The following is a 20,510-nucleotide window of genomic DNA, read 5'->3' as shown; positions in this document are numbered from 1 at the left end:
ATTGGAAGGGACCTCAGGAAGTCATCTAGTCCAACCCCCTGCTCAAAGCAGCACCAATCCCCAATTTTTTGCCCCAAATCCCTAAATGGCCCCATCAAGGATTGAACTCACAACCCTGGATTTAGCAGGCCAATGCTCAAACCACTGAGCTATCCCTCCCCCCACTTCATTAGATGCATACAGTGGAAAATATAGTGGGGAGATTTTATATACACAGAGAACATGAAACAATGGGTGTTACCATACAGACTGTAACAAGAGTGACCAGGAAGGGTGAGCTACTACCAGCAGGAGAGCGGGGGGCGGAGGGGGAAACCTTTTGTAGTGATAATCAAGGTGGGCCATTTCCAGTAGTTGACAAGAACAGTAGGAGGGGAAATAAACAAGGGGAAATAGTTTTACTTTGTGTAATGACCCATCCACTCCCAGTCTTTATTCAAGCCTAAGTTAATTGTATCGAGTTTGCAAATAAATTCCAATTCAGCAGTCTCTTGTTGGAGTCTGTTTTTGAAGTTTTTTTGTGGAAGAATTGCCACTTTTAGGTCTGTAATCGAGTAACCAAAGAGATTGAAGTGTTCTCCGACTGGTTTTTGAATGTTATAATTCTTGACGTCTGATTTGTGTCCATTTATTCTTTTACGTAGAGATTGTCCAGTTTGGCCAATGTACATGGCAGAGGGGCATTGCTGGCACGTGATGGCATATATCACATTGGTAGATGTGCAGGTGAACGAGCCTCTGATAGTGTGGCTGATGTGATTAGGCCCTATGATGGTGTCCTTTGAATAGATATGTGGACACAGTTGGCAATGGGCTTTGTTGCAAGGATAGGTTCCTGGGTTAGTGGTTCTGTTGTGTGGTGTGTGGTTGCTGGTGAGAATTTGCTTCAGGTTGGGGGGCTGTCTGTAAGCAAGGACTGGCCTGTCTCCCAAGATCTGTGAGAGTGATGGGTCGTCCTTCAGGATAGGTTTTAGATTCTTGATGATGCATTGGAGAGGTTTTATTTGGGGGCTGAAGGGGATGGCTAGTGGCGTTCTGTTGTTTTCTTTGTTGGGCCTGTCCTGTAGTAGGTAACTTCTGGGTACTCTTCTGGCTCTGTCAATCTGTTTCTTCACTTCAGCAGGTGGGTATTGTAGTTGTAAGAATGCTTGATAGAGACCTTGTAGGTGTTTGTCTCTGTCTGAGGGGTTGGAGCAAATGCGGTTGTATCGTAGAGCTTGGCTGTAGACAATGGATCGGGTGGTGTGGTCTGGATGAAAGCTGGAGGCATTTAGGTAGGCACAGCGGTCAGTAGGTTTCCGGTATAGGGTGGCGTTTATGTGACCCTCACTTATTAGCATCGTAGTGTCCAGGAAGTGGATCTCTTATGTGGACTGGTCCAGGCTGAGTTTGATGGTGGGATGGAAATTGTTGAAATCAAGGTGGAATTCCTCAAGGGCTTCTTTTCCATGGGTCCAGATGATGAAGATGTCATCAATGTAGCGCAAGTAGAGTAGGGGCATTAGGGGACGAGAGCTGAGGAAGCGTTGTTCTAAGTCAGCCATAAAAATGTTGTATACTGTGGGGCCATGCGGGTACCCATAGCAGTGCCACTGATTTGAAGGTATACATTGTCCCCAAATGTGAAATAGTTATGGGTGAGGACAAAGTCACAAAGTTCAACCACCGGGTTAGCCGTGACATTATCGGGGATAGTGTTCTTGACGGCTTGTAGTCCATCTTTGTGTGGAATGTTGGTGTAGAGGGCTTCTACATCCATAGTGGCCAGGATAGTGTTTTCAGGAAGATCACCGATGGATTGTAGTTTCCTCAGGAAGTCAGTGGTGTCTCGAAGATATCTGGGAGTGCTGGTAGCATAGGGCCTGAGGGCTCACCTTTCCTGGTCACTCTCCTTACAGTGTGTATGGTAACACCCATTGTTTCATGTTCTCTGTGTATATAAAATCTCCCCACTGTATTTTCCACTGTATGCATCTGATGAAGTGAGCTGTAGCTCACGAAAGCTGATGCTCAAATACATTTGTTAGTCTCTAAGCTGCCCCAAGTCCTCCTTTTCTTTCAACTTTTCTGCACGCTGCAGCCCTTGCCCTGCCTTGCCGGTGTGCCATGTTTTAACTGCCCCGTTTTAAATTCTGCAGAGTCCAGGCCACCACCTTCAAGTGTAATTTAGCCTCCTGCCGCAGGAGCCCCCGCAGCTGCGGCTTTAGGGAAGCCCTTCCCCCCACCTTGCGACTTTCCACTTGGACCGTCCTGATCCCCACTCCCGCCTGCCTCCTCCTCCCCCCTCCCTTCGTGGGGGCGGGGCTTCCTAGCTCCCGCCCCATCCGGGACCTTCGCTGCCTGCCCCGCCCCTTTCAACTCTGATGGCCAATAAGGGCGGGGGGGGGCGGGCTTAGGCGCTGGGGTGTCATGGCCACCTCCGTGCCGCGGTCTTTGCTGTGGGCCCGGCGCTGACCGCCGCGCGCTGCCCTCGCTGTGCGTTCGCTGCTCTCCCCGCCCGGCGGCGGTGCGGCCATGGGGACGGTGCACGCGCGGGTGAGGTCCCTGCCGGCCCCGCTGGCGCGCGGGGCCCCGGGGCCGAGGAGGAGGAGCCGCGCCCGCTGCCGCGACCTTTGGGAGCGGGGCCGGGCCTGGCCGGGGGCCTCTGAACGTGGGAGCAGCGGGGGTGGCTTGTTCCCCGGGGACCTGCCAACCCCTTCCCCGCGGGCTGCGGAGGCTGCCCCGCCCCGCCTCTCGCAACCGGTGCGGGGCGGCTCCCTGCGAGCCTGGGGCGGCAGGAGTCCCCCCTCCGCCGCCTGTCAGCGAGCGGCGGCCCCGTGGAGTCGCTGCCCCGGGGGGAGGCAAACCCCCCGGCGGGGGACTTTAACCTGGAATGTCTGAGGCGGGACGCTCGCCCCTGGGGATGTGGGGCGGCGGGGGTCCGAGGCACCAGCTGTGGGCGGCAGGGCGGCCCTCTTGCCGAACTGGTGACATTTGGCAGCGCCAGGAGGCGCGGGGGACGGGACTGAGACGGTGAAGAGGCGCCCCCGCCCACGGTCTGGCTTTGCTCTCCGCACTGATTTCCCCGGGAAGGGTTTAACTCGCTGTCCAGCTCCTTCCTTCCCTCTCTCAAGGGCCTCTCTCGCACACCTGTTGGCTACCGTTGGTACTGTTTTCAAAGGGCCACCAGGCTTTTTCTAATCTGAAACCGGGAAGTGGTGACGTATGATTAAAAAAGCTGAAGGACCCAGCTCATAGAAGAATGGGGATGGGGGCTGCGGCTTTTAAGCGAAGTGCATTTTTTTCACATGGCAGTCTTTCATATATTTGCACTGGTGTTCCCCGCAGAATAAAAGTCATTAAAATATTTGGCATTTCTGAATAACATTTGGAAGTTTTAGATAATGGCATAGACAGTACACTTATAAAGTTTGCGGACGATACCAAGCTGGGAGGGGTTGCAAGTGCTTTGGCGGGTAGGATTAAAATTCAAAATGATCTGGACAAACTGGAGAAATGGTCTGAAGTAAATAGGATGAAATTCAATGAGGACTAATGCAAAGTGTTCATTCCTAAGTGGAGTAATCAGTTGCGCACCTACAAAATGGGAAATGACTGCCTAGGAAGTAGTACTGCGGAAAGGGCTCTGGGGGGTCATAGTGGACCATAAGCTAAATATGAGTCACCTATGTGACACTGTTGCCAAAAAAAAAAAAAAAAAAAAAAAGTGAACATTATTCTGGGATGTATTAGCAGGAGTGTTGTAAGCAAGACACGAGAAATGATTCTTCCAATCTACTCCGCGCTGATTAGGCCTCAACTGGAGTATTGTGTCCCGTTCTGAGTGCCACATTTCAGGAAAGATGTGGACAAATTGGAGAAAGTCCAGAGAAGAGCAACAAAAATAAAGGTCTAGAAAACATGACCTATGAGGGAAGGTTTAAAAAATTGGGTTTCTTTAGTCTGGAAAAGAGAAGATTGAGAGGGGACATAAGTTTTCAAGTACATAAAAGGTTGTTACAAGGAGGAGGGAGCAAAATGGTTCTTAACCTCTGAGGATAGGATAAGAAGCAATCTGCTTAAATTGCAGCAAGGGAGGTTTAGGTTTGATATTAGGAAAAACTTCCTAACTGTCAGGGTGGTTAAGCACTGGAATAAATTGCCTAAGAAGGTTGTGGAATCTCCATCATTGGAGATTTTTAAGAGCAAGTTAGACAAACACCTGTCAGGGATGGTCTAGATAATACTTAGTCCTGCCATGAATGTGATGACCTCTCCAGGCCCTCTTCAGTTCTGTGATTCTAAGTCAAGAACCTTGGAGTTAAAGTATGACCCCTACATTCAAGTTCCCTTATATGCACAAAAACAGAGCTGTTGGCTTATATATTGGATGAGTCATAGAATACTATAATTTCAGCATATGTTGCCTTATTTTGTATTTTTCGTTCTGGTTCCAGAACTCCAAGGTAATACTCAGTGAAATGAAAAGATGGTAAATTTTAAATTGATAAAGGCATATGTTTTTTCACACAATATGTAATTAGATAGTGGAATTTATTGTTACAGGAAGTTACTGAGACCAAGAACTTAGTAAGATTCTAAAAAATGATTGGACATTTATATGCATATCAAGGATATCCAGAGTTGTCATAATTCATTATAAAAAATTTTGAAGGGGGTATTAAGCCTCATTCTTAAGGGTTTAAGCAAATTTCTGGTAGAGATCAGAAGAAGACCTAATGTGGGGGCAGATTATCCCACATCTCCCTACTGTAATGTTCTGAAACCTTCCTCTGACTCAGCTGTTACTGGTTGTTGTTGGAGACAGGATGCTGAACTAGTTGGACCTTGGGTCTGGTGCAGTATGGCATTTCCTGTGTTGCAAAAGAATAGCTTCTCCCTGAAGCGATTCAGCGTATACTCTGCTGGTGACCTTGCCATAGAGATTGTTGCTGAAGTCTGATATAAGCAGTAGTGTAAGAGGGTATTCCATGACTTTGTGAAGTTTTTATTGTTCTTATTTCATAATGCTGTAAGCTATAGCAAACAAACCCATTTTTAGTTGGAAAACTGAACTGACTTACCTTCTCACCTCAAAAGCAGACTCCAACATTGATGAGCCATGTTCTTAGAATGATGTTCAGAGGGCTGGTGATAGGAAGAAAACCTTGTGTTTGCAAATCTAAAAAGATTTAAGCCACACAACAAAGTAACATGCTGAAAAACCTGTTTTTCTCTGGACATTTGGCACCTAAACCAAATGTTATGATATCTTTAATTTTGCGTATCACTTCACATAGTGAAAGTATGCCTTAAAAATAAGACGACTGACAAGCATAGATGCCTATTAAAAATTGAATCATACAAGTATTTTTGAAGGGCTGGTGAATAATATCAGAAAAGTTAAATGTTTGAAATTTTACAAAGGAAAGGAACTTGTTCTTCTGCAAAACTGTGTAGCGATTTAAAGAAACATACTGTACTTTCTAGGCAGACATAACTTACTGTATATCATATCTTACTAAAGAAAACACTCTCAACATGGAAATTATTCAATATATAATAAAACTTTCAGCAAATATATACTGTACAAATACATACATGTAATGTCCAGTATTTTCTCTCTTCTATTTATGGTATTGCCGTTCATTATAATATGATGGGCGGAATGGCGAGAATTTTCCTCACAAGAGAAAAACTCTGATGTGGTACAAAATGTTTAATTTATTAGATAGCAAATACCAATTATTTTGTGTATATATTTTATTAAGAGTCTGGAGCCTCTTCCAGTGAGTGGGTCTGACTTTGGTGCTCTAGGAGATGAACCTGAACTAGTTGAAGTTGAACCTGAAGCCAAGCAGGAAGTCCTTGAAAACAAAGATGTGAGTTCCTAATCAATGGGTGTGAATGTGTGTTTTGTTTTGTTTTTTATTTAAATCTTTTATTTGTAGGGACTATCCCAAACCAGTATTTAAGATAGAAAAGAAGAGAATGAATCCAGTAATGTCTGGTTTCCTTTGTTATTCGGTGATTAAAATCGGCAAACAGTTATTAAAGTGATTTAAATAATTGATTTTAATCATGTTTTGCATTTGTACTTTTTAGTTCTTTTCCTGATTAAAAAGTTGATTCTTATTGGTTGATTGTTGAATTGCAACTAAATATAGCTTTCATACTGAATTTGGTGCTGCTTAGTGCAGCCTCCTGGTTACCAAAATGTCTGTACACATTTATTTAAGCAATTATATAACATACATTTATTCAGATTCTTAACTTTTACATTTTATTATGTTAAAAATGTTGAATGTATTTCTTATTTACTAGATGGTTAATTTTTTACTTGTGATTTCTGTCAAGCTGTATTTAGATGGAAATTCAATTAAATGCACATTTTTTTTAAATAAAAGTGCTGAATACATAAGAAATTTATCAAAGTTTAGCAAAACATGTTTTACATTTAAAACTGATATATTAAACAGGCTAAGATTTTGTCACGGGTTCCCCTGCTGCAGCCAGGAGCTATGGGGGTTCCCCAGCCACAGCCAGGAGCTTGGGGGTTCCTCTGCCACCTGTGGTGCCTTGGAGTTCAGGGGGCCACCAGAGATGGTAGGGGTACCTTGCAGTTCTGTCCCGCCGCGGGCTGTGGGGGACCCTGCAGTTCCTGACCCCTGCAGGCTGAAGTCACAGAGGTCGCTGGAAGTCACGGAATCTGTGACTTCTGCGATCTCAGTGACTAAATCATAGCCTTAATTACCTGTAGTTAGTGAATTGAACTAATTGTTTCTGGCAACCATGTTCTTCAAGATTTTGGAACTAGTAGATTTCATCCTCTCATACCTAGCTTTATTCATAGATTGGAAGAGGGAAAACAAGCTTTCCTTCTTTTTCAGCTCCCAGTTGGTTTCTTATCTTTGAATGAACTAGTTGTTCAACTGAACTAGTTGAATAAACTGAAACAAAAAAAATATTTTCTCTGCACATGCCGTAGAGGCTACTGTGGTCAAAAGTTGATTCAGCACATCAGTAAACTCTGATTCCAGGTGCTTAGCCAGTGACATCCACCAGTTCAGTGTCTGACTTTCTTTAAAACTTGGCAAGCTGATCTACTGTTTAATATTATTTTTGGTATTTAATGTAAATGATTTCGATACATTATATTAATTTAAGGCGTTAACAAGGTTTGGAGGTGTTAGATTTTTATTGGTAAATGTTGGTGAACATCGATTTCACCATACACACACACACACAGAGAAACCAGCAAGAAGTATTTCCATCGATGATGATAAATGTGCAGATAGGCATAGTAAGAAAAATGCTGCTTGGGAACAATAGAGTTTGATTTAAGGATATTTACTTCGTATATATCGATATGATGTTGAAAATTTGTGTTTGAACAGTTATAAAACTTTAAATTTTTAGAATCTCAACATCTACTGTCATTACATAATTGTCTTTTCCTCCATAATTTCCTGCAACTGTAAACATTTAAATTGACAAACTACGTTAAGGCTAGGCTTGGCAGAATTCAATTTTTTTAAAATAATTTCAGTGGATAATGTGTTTATTTTTAAGTTTTTTTCAATATTTTTGTCAATTTCATACTTAATTTTAAATAGGTTTATCTTAAAAAAAACCTATTCAATTTAAATCAAATCCAATTAAAATAAAAAGATAATCATTTTTTATCAACCCTGTTTTTCCTACAAAATATGTTGTTAAATACATTTAATATGTTTAAGAACATGGCAAAGAAGAGAGATCTCATAATGTTCTCATTTTAAAGATGTTTCCTTTCCTGGACTTTGTTCATAGTCACTCCTCCTGGAAGCTTGGTAATGAAGTCTCTTTCCTTAATAAAAAATGTTTTAATTCTATTACATGTGCACACCAGTTTATTACTGTAGGGTTGCCAGTGATGGTAGGTTGCAACTATCTTCTATTTTAGTAGAAAAAGGAGCATCTAATCATTTGGGGGGTTTTGTTTGTTTCTTAGGTTGGGTGTCTGTTTTTTTTGGCAGTGAGTAATAAGTCCCAAAGCTATGAAAAGCTTGGAGAAAATAAGGCAGATTTACTCAATATAGTGCATTAAAACCAGATAAACTAGCTACAGTACTCTGCTATATAGACAAAAAAGAATTTGAGTTTAAAAAAAAAATCATTCAGTATCTTGTAGTATTGTAGACCTTGCTATGTGTTTTAGTTTATAATATTCAGATGGTGATGGAATGTTTAATATTTACTCAGGTATTTGAGACTTATTTTTGACTGTCTATTTAAACTCCTTGCTTATATGTAAGTGGTAAAGGAAGTACATAGAGAACTATATGTTTAGGTCTTATGTGTTCAAGATCATATGGTTTCAGCCAATGACTGACTTCTTCATAAAGATATAACTAAAATCCTAGTAGCTATGGACTCTTAGTGTAGTCTTTTCCTGTAATCAGTTCTTAATTTGGAGTTAGGAAATCTGTTTTTCAACATAATTCTTGTTAATGGAAATAATTAACTACAATCCAGGATTGATGTTCATATTGGTCCCTGATATTATAAATTAATAGTAATTCACAAATTAATCCTATAATCTTGTACGTTCAGTCAGACTGCAGTATTATTGATGTCTAGGTGGTTTAATTTTTTTTTTGTTAATAGTCATTTTATGTTTAGGTGGTGGTTCAACATGTACACTTTGATGGACTTGGAAGGACTAAAGATGACATTATCATGTATGAAATTGGTGACCTTTTCAAGGCTAAAAACCTCATTGATGTAAGTATTGTAGTGAGTGGCAGATGCTCTGCAAAACATTCCAGACTTGAAAAATTTACCAAGCCACTTACAGGTACTAGTTAGATGAGTAAACCTATAGGCCAAATGTAGTTTTTTAAAAAAATTAGGTGATAGTTAGGGGTATCCCATCAGCCCAGCCTCTTGTCACTTGTGCTACTAGTCTGCAATGTCTTTGTTACCACTGATGATTCCCAAGAAAGGAAAACCCAGTTTGACTTTCAGATCAGGTTAAGTGTGCAGAACTGATTGAAAAATTATTTTGTTTTCTTATAAACAGAGATAACATACACAGAACACCATGATGTTTTTTCAGTCACTTTTCAGAGTGGAATCACACTTTATTATGTATTTATGTTATGTAGTTGTATTCAGTTTTTTAAAAAGAAAAGACATCAGCTATCATAGTTAGCACTTTGGTGGCATTGTCAGCCGGGATTGAAGTCTGAATCAGTATGGATATTCTCTCACTCTTGAGTAGACGTCTGTCTAGAATGAGGTTGGCCGGACAATGTGGGGAAGTTTTCATTGCTGCTGCCCACCTTTATACTGCTAGAGTTCTTCTGAGGTAATTTCTTTTTTTGGACCAGCTTCTGTTGGTGTAAGAGGCAAGCTTTCAAGTTTACACAGAGCTCTTCTTCAGGTCCCTGTAAGCTCGAAAGCTTGTCTCAGTCACTAAGAGAATTAGTCCGATAGAGACACCAGGTGGTATTTCTAATATCCTGGGACTGACATTGCTACGTTGTATACAACAGTTCTGCTGATCAGTTTCCTTCTGTAGAGAAGTTCTTTATATCTAGCTCCTTCTGTAAGTACTCAATTCAGTAATTAACACATGAGAGGTTTTTATCTACACTTTTGGATTCCTTATATTTATCAACTGACTATATATTAAACTCAAATGAGATGTTAAGATCTTACCTTGTTAACTCTGATATGGTTCAGAAGGGTTTTTTCCTTTTTTAAAAATGTTTTAAAGAAAATGGATATGCAAGGATGTTTCAGTATTGTAAAGTTGGTGATGCAAGTTAACAAAACCAGGAAATTGAGGTGTATGCTTTGTGTTTAACTTCTTGCATTTATGTTGTAATGTGTATAGAAGCCGTTCAAAATCTATGAATGACATAGGAATATTTGTGCTATTTAGCCATTGTACCAGTGATTCCTTGGTAAGGTGCAATCCAAATTCCTTCTCTCATTCTATAGGTAATGAGAAAATCACATGAAGCTCGTGAACAGTTGCTCCGTCTAGGAATTTTTAGGCAGGTGGAAGTTCTGATTGATACATGTCAAGGTAAGAATTGGATTCTATTCCTTCTTCTGCCACAGAGTTCCTGTATGATGCCAGGCAAGTCACTTAAACTAGAATCCTCACTGATGGTCATTAATTATGTGTTCCTCATTTTCTGGCTGCCTGTTGTGACACACCTGGGGCCAAATTTGCCAAAGTGTTCAGCATTCACAACTGCAACTGAAATGGGTGGAACAGTGATTTGAACATATAAAGGGCTGTACTCTGAAAAATCAGGCCCTAGATTTCTCAAGTAGGGCATCCAAAATTAGTGAACACTTGAAAGTTTTGTCCTTTATCTCTGTACCTCAGTTCTCCAGGTGTAAAATGAAGATATTAATACCACTTAATGTCATGGACAGATTGTGAAGATGAATATATTTATGCTTGAAGTATTCTGATATTATAGTGAGACCACCATAGAAATGCCTATGAGAAAATTAATAATTTTGTATTTAGTGCAGGTTTTGGAAGGTGTGCTTGTGTCCACACATTGAACGAGAGTGCTAATAAGAAATAATGTGCAACTACTTATTCACTGAATAAGGCACGGGTTCTCTGGAAAAATAGTATGTGATCATGTAATTAAAGGCTGTATCATAATTCATATGCAGAAGGGGGGCTGAATTAAAATTGCACGGGCAATTTCTTAACTGTAGAGTGCTTGATTTTGCAACCTTAACATTCTTTTACCACAGGGGTTTTTTTGTTTTTTGTTTTTTTGGTAAACATATATGCAGTCTGACTTTACTCATCTGATACAGTATCAGTTTTGCATTGTTTTCAGGTATTCTCCTTAACATCATTTCAAAATGTCCAGTAAAGAATTGTATTGTCATTTTAATATAAACTTTTATTTTGTATTGATCAAATGTGTTAAAATGACCATGGAAAAAAGATCTTTAAATTACCATGTGTCAACATCTTCTGTTTTATAGCTTGTATCTGATCTACAGAACTGTACATACAAGTTCATCTCTCTGAAATCAGTGTTTTACTTTCATCTTTCAAAGCTAACTTTCATTCATAGTTCTGATAAGGTATCATAAATCTATAATTTAGCCTTTTTTCTATCTGTATACACCATCTAGCTCCTTGAAAGTCTGTATGCTAATGACATTTCTAATTTGAAGGACACTATTGTTTTATCCAGTTTCAAACTGTGAAACAGTTTGACAAAATCACTTGCCAGTGGGGAGGAGGAAGCTTTCCCTGGGCGAGCCTCCCACTTACCATCTGATGTTGTGGTAGTTAGACTTATTTTTTAAAGTTTCCAAGCCTTAGTTTACCCTAAGACAACTTACCAAGTATGACAGATGCAGAGGTGCCTGCCTTAGATTGCAGACAGCTTGACATGAGAGAGATGTGAACTGCCAAAGGTCAAAATCCTCGCCTCTTTGGTAGGAAGGAATCTTTCTCTTCTACATTTGTCCCCAAGTTACACTTAAGCAGTAGCTTGCACTGCCACACACATGTGTAATGTGCTAAATGAATCTATTTCTATCTGGATCCACATTTCCAGATCTGTTACATAGCAGCGTGCTGGGAGCTCACATGGAGCTGAGAGCCGTGGTGCACAGATGAGGTGTACATAGCCTATCTGCATGGGATGCACACTGGTTCTGCAACAAGAATTTTGCAAGTACATGGTTATAGATAGGGCCCTACCAAATTCATGGCCATGAAAAAAGTGTCACGGACTGTGAAATCTGGTCTCCCGGCCAGCAGCTGCCGCTCTCCGGCTGCCCAGCTGCGATGGCAGCGCTGCCACCAGCAGCAGCGCAGAAGTAAGGGTAGCAGTATCTCAACCCCTCCTACAATAACCTTGAGACACCACCTTCCAAACTCCTTTTTGGATCAGGACCCGTACGGTTACAACTCCGTGAAATTTGAGATTTAAATGTCTGAAATCATGAAATTTACGATATTTGTCCACCCGATACTAACAGTAAATAGGAGAAATCCAGTGACATAATTGTGTCTTTGAACAATCCTTTAAAGCCAGACTGCAGTTTTCTACCGTTAGTTGAAGGGTTTGTGTTTACTACAGGGTGTTCTCATCCCATATGAAAGAACTAAAGGTAAAATAAAGTGGTTTAAGAACACTGAGTGTTTCTATATATTTTGAAAATGCAATACAATAAGTAGTATTGTGTCTAAACTAACTTCTGACCCAAACTAGATAGATTGTAGGATGAAAGGTGTAGGCCTGGAGGTTAAAGGTTAGGATTACAACCCACTAATGTGCTATTAGTTATTGCTCTAATAAATAGACTCATACAGTTAGATAGCTGGGTGGCGTAAGTGAAATGGTATGGTTGTGATGGCGTCAATGGACAAATGTCCATATAATACATTTTTTTCACATTTTCAGCGGTTGCCCTCAATCTGTAGCAACCCCTGAAATTAGTTTGGGACGTTGAAAGGGTCCCTTGCTTCTAGCAACCACAGTTGATCACCATTTTAGTTCTGTTGTGGTCAGCATCATGTCCAAGCTCTCCAGCCAGGTCACCTTTCAGTACATTCCCCTTCCAGGGTAACCAAAAGAAATAAGTCCAAATGAAAACCCAAAATCCTAATGGCCACATAGCGAGCCTGTAGTCCTTGTCCCTTTCCAGAGACTTACACTATCCCTCTTGCGAAGGTGTAATAGGAGATGCCAGGCTCATCTTCTCCTCTCGTTCCAGCCCAGGGCCCTTGTAATAAGAAGCAAGGGTCTGTTTCTTATGATCCTTCCCGGATTTCCTGAGCTGTTTCCTACCTTTGCCTGCATGCAGGTGTCTGCTATGGAGCTGCACCCTCCAGTCCTCTCTCCTTGGAGTTTCATCTGACTGTGTAGCTTTTACAAGTCTGTAGCTAAGGTGTTTTCTCAAGGTGTCACTTAGCTTGCCTGGCAGGTGCAAGGAACCCCATCATTCCTGCTCTCCCTTCAGGGTCAGTCCTGGAGTATCAGTCCCCTACTGCTGCTCTGCTGTCTCAGTCCTCTTCTATTGGCTCTGCAGTCCTTCCTTTATAGGTGCTGCTCAGCTTGGTTCTCCCTAATTGGGGCTAATCCTTAATTAGTTGTGGCCCCCCAGGTTCCCCAAAATGGGCTAATTGGGCTCTCAGATTCCCTGTTTATCCATTATTTGCCAGTGTGGGGCATGTGCCCCATCATATACATGCTTACCGCTTCTCATCCCAGGATCTCAAAATGCTTTACAAAGGTTGGTATTTTACTTAACTGAGAAGGAAACTGAGGCACATAGAAATCAAGTAGTTTGCCTAAGTTTCCACAGCAAGTCTTTGTGACAATCTGGCCTCGTTTCTAACTACTAGTTCACACTACTTTAAATCAAAACAAAACAAAGTAGTTTCAACAGAGGGGCCAAAGATTGAATAGGCATACAGAATGAACTACCCTTTCACTCCTAGTGGCATCCTCCACAGGTCAGGACTGAGACATGTAGTCAAGGCAGAGTGGAGAAACTTGTGTGCTATACCTGTTCTGTGACTAAATAGAGGAATTCATTTTCTGGTGCTGTCAGTCAGTATTAGAATCTCTCCGAAGTATGAAAAATCTCAGTAATTTGTCTTTTTTTAAGTGTACATTTAGTGATGTGGTAGAAATAAAAATAATGAATTATCTGAGAATTTTAATGTAGTTGTATGTTTCATGCTTTTGCTGCAATACATGTTGGTAGGAAGCCTCTGAATTTCCTTCTCCTTATCAGAACAGTGCTTCTGTTGAAATGGCCTACTGTTATCAAGGGACTGTTTAATTTGGGAAATATTCTGTTACTGAAAATGAAAGGTCTGTGTGACATATCACATTGTTCCTTAAAGGCGTATTGCCTAATTGCTTAGAGCAAAGGCAGATGCCCTTTACCATCACAGTTTAGAGCAGTTGAGTTAAAAGACAAGTGGGCCAGAAATTATTTTTATTTTTTAAGAGGGGAAAAAAATGCTTACATTGCATGGTACTTTCCCATGGAGATTGGGAACACTTTATTTCCAGTGACTATTTGATACAGCTACCTTCTTCTAAGATAAAATCGGTGTAAATCTATTTTCATAGGGTAGGTTACCAAACGTATGTTAAACTAGTTCATAACTAAAGGACTGATGCTGAAAAAGCCAAATATATGACAGAATCAAACTCCTATATGCAAATACTCAGATTCTAAATGGGACTTCTAATTTTGTGAGATTATTTTTCTATATAATTTAGCCATTCATGAAGATTTGAGCCAACCAATTTTTGATTTCTAAAAGAATGTTTTTTACAAAAGTTAAGTTGCCTTTTATACAGATATAAATCAATATTGAACTGATTACTTGTAAGAAATGTATTAAATGTACAGTGCTCACTAATAAATATATGTGTTTATTTAGGAGATGATGCCCTTCCAAATGGTTTAGATGTTACATTTGAAGTAACAGAACTGAGAAGACTAACTGGAAGCTATAACACTATGGTTGGCAATAATGAAGGCAGTATGGTATGGCTGGTTTTTTAAGTGTTGCAAATTTCATTTATTGTGGCGTAATTTATTTATTTTTTTTAATCTGAGAATGAATTTCATGCTTATGTGAAGACCTGATCCTCACAAACTTACTTCCACAATATAGCTTTGCCAAAAGACCTTCATCCTGGCCTACGGATGGCCCCATTGTTTTCATTCTACAGTTGTATTTGGTACATCTGACAGGCTTTCCTCAAATGAGTGTATTTTTCTTGTGCCCAAATGGGTACTAGGCTGAGATCATAACTCACTTTCACTTGTAATTTATGCCTGTAGCTAGATTTTCAAAAGTTCACCTAGGATGCTAAGGCCCTGATTCAGGAAAACACTTAAAGATGTGCTTAAGGTGTTGTGTTTTGAATTTAGGCCTAATACACAGTGTCCCTAGCCCAATAATTTGTTTTTTATGGTTTACAAATGAGTCAAATCTGTAATGTAAATATAAAATTCACAAATGTGTTGAATGTTGTTTGAGATGTTTTATGTGCTTAAAGTTGAAAAGCATATGAGTAACTTTGCTCTCTGGCAGATCAGTTCATGCTAGGCTTTTCTTGAAGGAGTATGAGGTGTTTGACCACCAAATCACATTTATTTCATTCTTATAGTTTTGAAGACCAATCCCAACAGTTCTGGGCTGAAATCTATAGGACTTTTCAGGGCCTCAAATATTATAGAACATATTTGCATTACATTCACCTTTTATAGTTAAGTATGATTAAAGATACATATCAACTTAAATTATAATCTTGTCTGAAAACTATTTACCGACTGGTGTTATAAATCACACAGTTATAACTGAATGAAATGACGGGAAAAAATCTGTTTCAGTTCTAGTGCATTTGACAAAACTCCATTTCCCCTCTTACCTCCATTTTCCCTCTTATAGTCAGCTTCCCTTCTGTTTGTTTGCATTTCACACAAAGCAGTGGAGGAGAGGAACATACTAAATAGTAGGAAAATGTGACATGTAAATAGTCCTGCATGGATACAAATTTATATTCGCGGATATAAATCGGTATCTGCGCAACTGCAGCACTGAAAGGAACAGAACATGGGGCTGCCGCTCCCAGGAGCCAGCGCCCTTCGCCGACATGGCTGTACCACCCCCAGCCATGCCGCATCCCTTCCACGCAGCTGTCTGTCTCTCCTCACTGGGGCGGGTGTGCTGCTTGAACACAAGCGCAACCAGGGACAGCTGCCAGTGCGCCTGGTGCCCATCACAGTGGGCAGGGCTGGGGGTGGTACAACTGCCCCAGAGGAGCTGTCGGCGTGAGGCGCTTGCTCTTGGGTGTGGCGGCCCCACGTCCTGCTCCTTTCACCCGTGCAATTCCCGGGAGAGCCCTGCAGTTCCCAGGAGAGCCCTGTGGTTCCGTAGATACCAATTTTATATCCACGCAGGGCTCTACTTGTAAACACACAAACTGGCTGTGGGACTAAAATCACTCTTAAGTCTTCTTAAGAATTAACTAGATTTCAGGTTGATTCTTTCCTCTTAAATTTGTTTGAAATATGTAGAACTAGACATTTCTCCCGATATTCTTTTATATTAGTATTTTATAGTTACTTGGAAAATCCTCTAGGTAGTAATCTTAATCACAAAAATAAACTGTAAGTCTGGTAGGGTTGCCAACTTTCTATTCGCACAAAATCAAACACCCTTGCCCTGCCGCTTCTCTGAGGCCCTGCCCCCCGCTCACTCCATCCCCTCTACCCCCCCCAATCACTTGCTCTCCCCCACCCTCACTCACTTTCACTGGGCTCTGGCTGGGGGTGAGGGCTCTGGCTGGGGGTGAGGGTTCAGGAGGGGGCGCAGGACTGGGGCGGGGGTTGGGGTGTGGGCTGTGGGAGGGAGTTTGGTTGCAGGAGGGGGTTTTCTACCTGCGGTTAGGGTGCGAGAGGGGGCTTGGGGTGCAGGTTCCAGCTGGGCGGCGCTTACCTCAGGCATCTCCCGGTTAGTGGCACAGCAGGGCTAAGGCAAGCTCCCTGCCTGCCCTGGCTCTGTGCAGCTCCCAAAAGCAGCCGGTACGTCTGGCTCTTAGGCAGAGGGGTCAGGGGGTTCTGCACGCTGTGCGTGCCAGCAGGCACCACCCCCGCAGCTCCCATTGGCCGTAGTTCCCGGCCAATGGGAGCTACAGAGTCGGCGCTGGGGCAGAGGCAGCGTGCGGAGCCTCCATGGCCACTCTTGTGCCTAGGAGCCGGACATGCCAGCCGCTTCCTGGAGCTGCACGGAGCTAGGCAGGCAGGGAGCCTGTCTTAGCCCTGCTGCACTGCTGACTGGACTTCTAATGGCCCGGACAGCAGTGCTAACCAGAGCCACCAGGGTCCCTTTTCGACTAAGCGTTCCGGTTAAAAACTGGACACCTGGCAACCCTAAAGTATTGTGGCTCTCGTCTTTACACTTTCCCAGCAGCTGTGAGACCAAGGCAAGCTAGATTTGGTACACTGGATCTGTGGATTTCTAGATCATGCCTTTCAGCAGTTTTGTACTCCTAAAAAAAAGAGGGACCCTCCTAAACACGGCTCAGGGAAACATGAGTGATGATAGCTCTGGCTGAGAAAGACCTACTTCATTTTCCCAGCCAAAGGAGTGGCACTATCATGAAAAGGGTGCAGCTAGCATACAAGGAGGCGGGTGAAGTTAGCTGAAATACTTGAAATGTAGCAAAATATTTTACTCTAACTTTGTGACAGAAGAGGGCATTAGTGTAATGCTTTAGTGATGAAAATTTAACTTTTAAAATTATTTTATTATGGGAAATACCTTAATTCTTTCATGTTGCTACATTGCCAATTTGTAAAGGCTGTACACTTTGTGGACTTTTTAAACAGAACAAAGGACATTGTCAACCCAAATTATAACACGTAAATTGCATGTCTAAAAGCAAATAATATAGTGATGGTTCAAAATTCCAATAAAAACAAATATTTTTAAAGAGTCAAAAATGAAAAGCATATATTACAGTACTAAGAACCAGAAAGTGATACTGGCTATAAACAAAAGTAAATTTGAGGTAATTAATTTTCATTGTCAGTGCTGTGAAATGCAAAAAAATATGAAGAGCATAAATAGTGATGAGTAAATTGGCTTTTTAAAATGCTTCCATGTCTAATCCCGGACATTATTAGTACCATAAATACATTTTTCTACAACATATAATTGTTTGCCAGTATCTTATTCTTGCAAAATCAATAGTAGCAAATGTTTTTTTTTCCATTTCTCCTAGGTTCTTGGGCTCAAACTCCCTAATCTCTTTGGACGTGCAGAGAAGGTGACCTTCCAGTTTTCCTATGGAACAAAGGAAACTTCATATGGCCTATCATTCTTCAAACCACAGCCTGGAAACTTTGAAAGAAAGTAGGAAACAGACACAATTTCTGAATACGCTAATATTTCTTCATAATAACAGACATATTTCAAAGTGAGGTTATTCTCTGAAAACTAACAAAAATGGTGTATTGGCCTCCCGCATTTTATTTTTCAATGGACCAAGTTTACTTTGTGAAAGTGATGAGTTGTTTGAAGTTAATGAAGTAGTGTTTGCTTATGCCAAGGTGAATTGGGCCCATTATCGTAATTTCCATGTGTAAAGATGTTTTTCTTAATACCAGCACTGTGAAGTCCATTTAGGATCTGAAACTGGGTTCTTTATGGCTAATGCTTAATTACCAGCTTCACATCTTAATCTTTTGCTTCCCATGTTTGTGATGTGATTAGCTGTGAGAGACATGGCAAATTAACTTATAAGAAATACAATGGTAGTCACATTACAGTTTGGTTTTGTTTTGAAATGTTTGCCAGTACATATGTCCAAAATATGATTTCATTAGTAAGATCTCCCAGATGTAAATTTTTCACTGTCATGCATGGAGAACTAATAGAATGCAATTCACAATCTTACTTACTCTGATGCATTGAGCTGTGAAAATTGACCTTCTATTTCAGCGGCTCTCAACCAGGGGTACACATACCCTGGGATTACACAGAGGTTTTCCAGGGTAGTATCAACTCATCTTGATATTTGTCTAGTTTTACAGTAGGCTACATAAAAAAATACTAGCAAAGTCCATACAAACTAAAATGTCATATAGACAATGACTTGTTTGTACTGCTCTATATACTATGTGCTGAAATGTAAGTACAATATTTATATTCCAATTGATTTATTTTATAATTACATGGTAAAAATGAGAACATAAGCAATTTTCCTGAAATAGTGTGCTGTGACACTTTTTTGTATTTTATGTCTGATTTTGTAAGCAAGTAGTTTTTAAGTGAGATGAAACTTGGGGTATGCAAGACAAATCAGACTCGTGAAAGGGGTACAGTAGTCTGGAAAGTTTACGAGCCACTGTACTATTTCATGCGTCTATAACAATGCAACAGCTTCCATAGGTCTCCTGCAAACAGGAGGACCTCTCACTTGAAAGGACAACTTGTTCTAAATGAATGCAGGAACTCCTCACTTAACGTTGTAGTTATGTTCCTGAAAAATGCGACTTTAAGCGAAACGACATTAAGCGAATCCAATTTCCCAGTAAGAATTAATGTAAATGGGGGGGGTTAGATTCCAGGGAAATTTTTTACACACACACAGTATAAGTTTTAAACAAACAATTTAATACTGGTACACAGCAATGATGATTGTGAAGCTTGGTTGAGGTGAGGAAGTCAGAGGGTGGGATATTTCCCAGGGAATACCTTACTGCTAAATGATGAACTAGCCCTCAAGGGTTAACTCGTTGTTAATGTAGCCTCACGCTCTACAAGGCAGAAGGAATGAAGGGAGGGGAGACAGCATAGGAGACAGCGACACACACCTCTGTGTGTGTGAGAGAGAGAGATGTGCATTTCCCCTTTAAGTATGCTGATCCCTGTCTTAAGTACACTGCGTTGTTAATTAGATCAGCAAGCTGAGACCTACCTCACCTGCTGCCTCCGGGACTGGTGTGTCCCCCCCTGCTCTATGGAAGATGGGGTAAGCGGAGTGCAGGAGCAGGGGGGAGGCAGACACCCTAACATTAGCCCCCCTCTTTTCGCCCCACCCCAAGGCAGAGGGCAGGAGCAGCACAGGGCAGTGAGGGGAGGGACAGCTGAACTGCCAGCAATTGATAACCTGCTGGGTAGCTGCTGCACAGGGAATTTAGGGGAGCGGGGAGCTGGTAGAGGGGCTGCCAGTCCACCCTAGTTCCAAGCCCCCACCAGCTAGTTCTACCGGGCTGCTCTTCTTGCAAGCAGTGGACAAAGCAGGCGGCTGCCAAATGACATTAGAAGGGAGCATTGCACAACTTTAAACGACCATGTTCCCTCATTGATCAGCAACGAAACAACGTTAACTGGGACAACCTTAAGTGAGGAGTTCCTGTATGTTAGTCACTATTTACTATAGCTTTTTTTGTTTCTAACAAATAAGATTATGAAATGAGCCACAATTCTATACTCCACTCAGATTTCTTTGATATAGACAGCTGCCTGCTAAAGCCTTAAGGGAAGGTGGGGATGTGAAATTACTAATAAGAGTTGGCTTGAGAGCTAGAGTAACTGACTCTGTTTCTTTCACTTTTGATAACTAAATAAAACAGTTAATATCTCTTCTAGTACAGATTCACTATTTAAATCTGTGCTTTTACGATTCGTGCCAATATCAAGGGCCACCTACTGCTCTGTTACGTTAACATCACATAGATGGTTCCCGAAACACATCTTTAGTTTTAAACTTTTACACGTTCTAACAATTTTGACTTCAAATCACCATGTATTCTTTCTGTTTTAGTTTTTCAGTTAACCTGTATAAAGTAACTGGACAGTTCCCGTGGAGCTCCCTTCGTGAGACTGACAGGGGATTATCGACAGAATTTAATGTAAGCATAATAGCACCTCCCTTTGCCTGTTTCGCTGGAAGAACTTGTGGAATTGAAACATCGTTTAGATGTACTCAGTTCAAGGCGTACTT

At 41.3% G+C, this 20,510-nt stretch overlaps 1 protein-coding gene across 1 annotated transcript in view; it reads left to right on the top strand.

Moving 5' to 3' along the window:
* Positions 1 to 2,374: 2,374 nt before the first annotated feature.
* The window catches only part of SAMM50 (SAMM50 sorting and assembly machinery component), a 34,190-nt gene continuing 16,054 nt past the window's right edge, over positions 2,375 to 20,510 (top strand). Inside the window, exons 1-7 of the mRNA XM_037914760.2 lie at positions 2,375 to 2,535; positions 5,751 to 5,861; positions 8,644 to 8,745; positions 9,970 to 10,057; positions 14,429 to 14,535; positions 17,784 to 17,914; positions 20,331 to 20,418. Coding sequence (XP_037770688.1) covers positions 2,515 to 2,535; positions 5,751 to 5,861; positions 8,644 to 8,745; positions 9,970 to 10,057; positions 14,429 to 14,535; positions 17,784 to 17,914; positions 20,331 to 20,418 — 648 coding nt within the window. The 5' untranslated portion in view covers positions 2,375 to 2,514. The remainder of the gene's footprint in view (positions 2,536 to 5,750; positions 5,862 to 8,643; positions 8,746 to 9,969; positions 10,058 to 14,428; positions 14,536 to 17,783; positions 17,915 to 20,330; positions 20,419 to 20,510) is intronic.

Source organism: Chelonia mydas, chromosome 1, assembly GCF_015237465.2.
Source record: "Chelonia mydas isolate rCheMyd1 chromosome 1, rCheMyd1.pri.v2, whole genome shotgun sequence".
Classification (NCBI taxonomy): Eukaryota; Metazoa; Chordata; order Testudines; family Cheloniidae; genus Chelonia; species Chelonia mydas.
The sequence above is the reverse complement of the archived record's forward strand: the minus strand, read 5'-3'. Positions and strand labels throughout refer to the sequence as shown.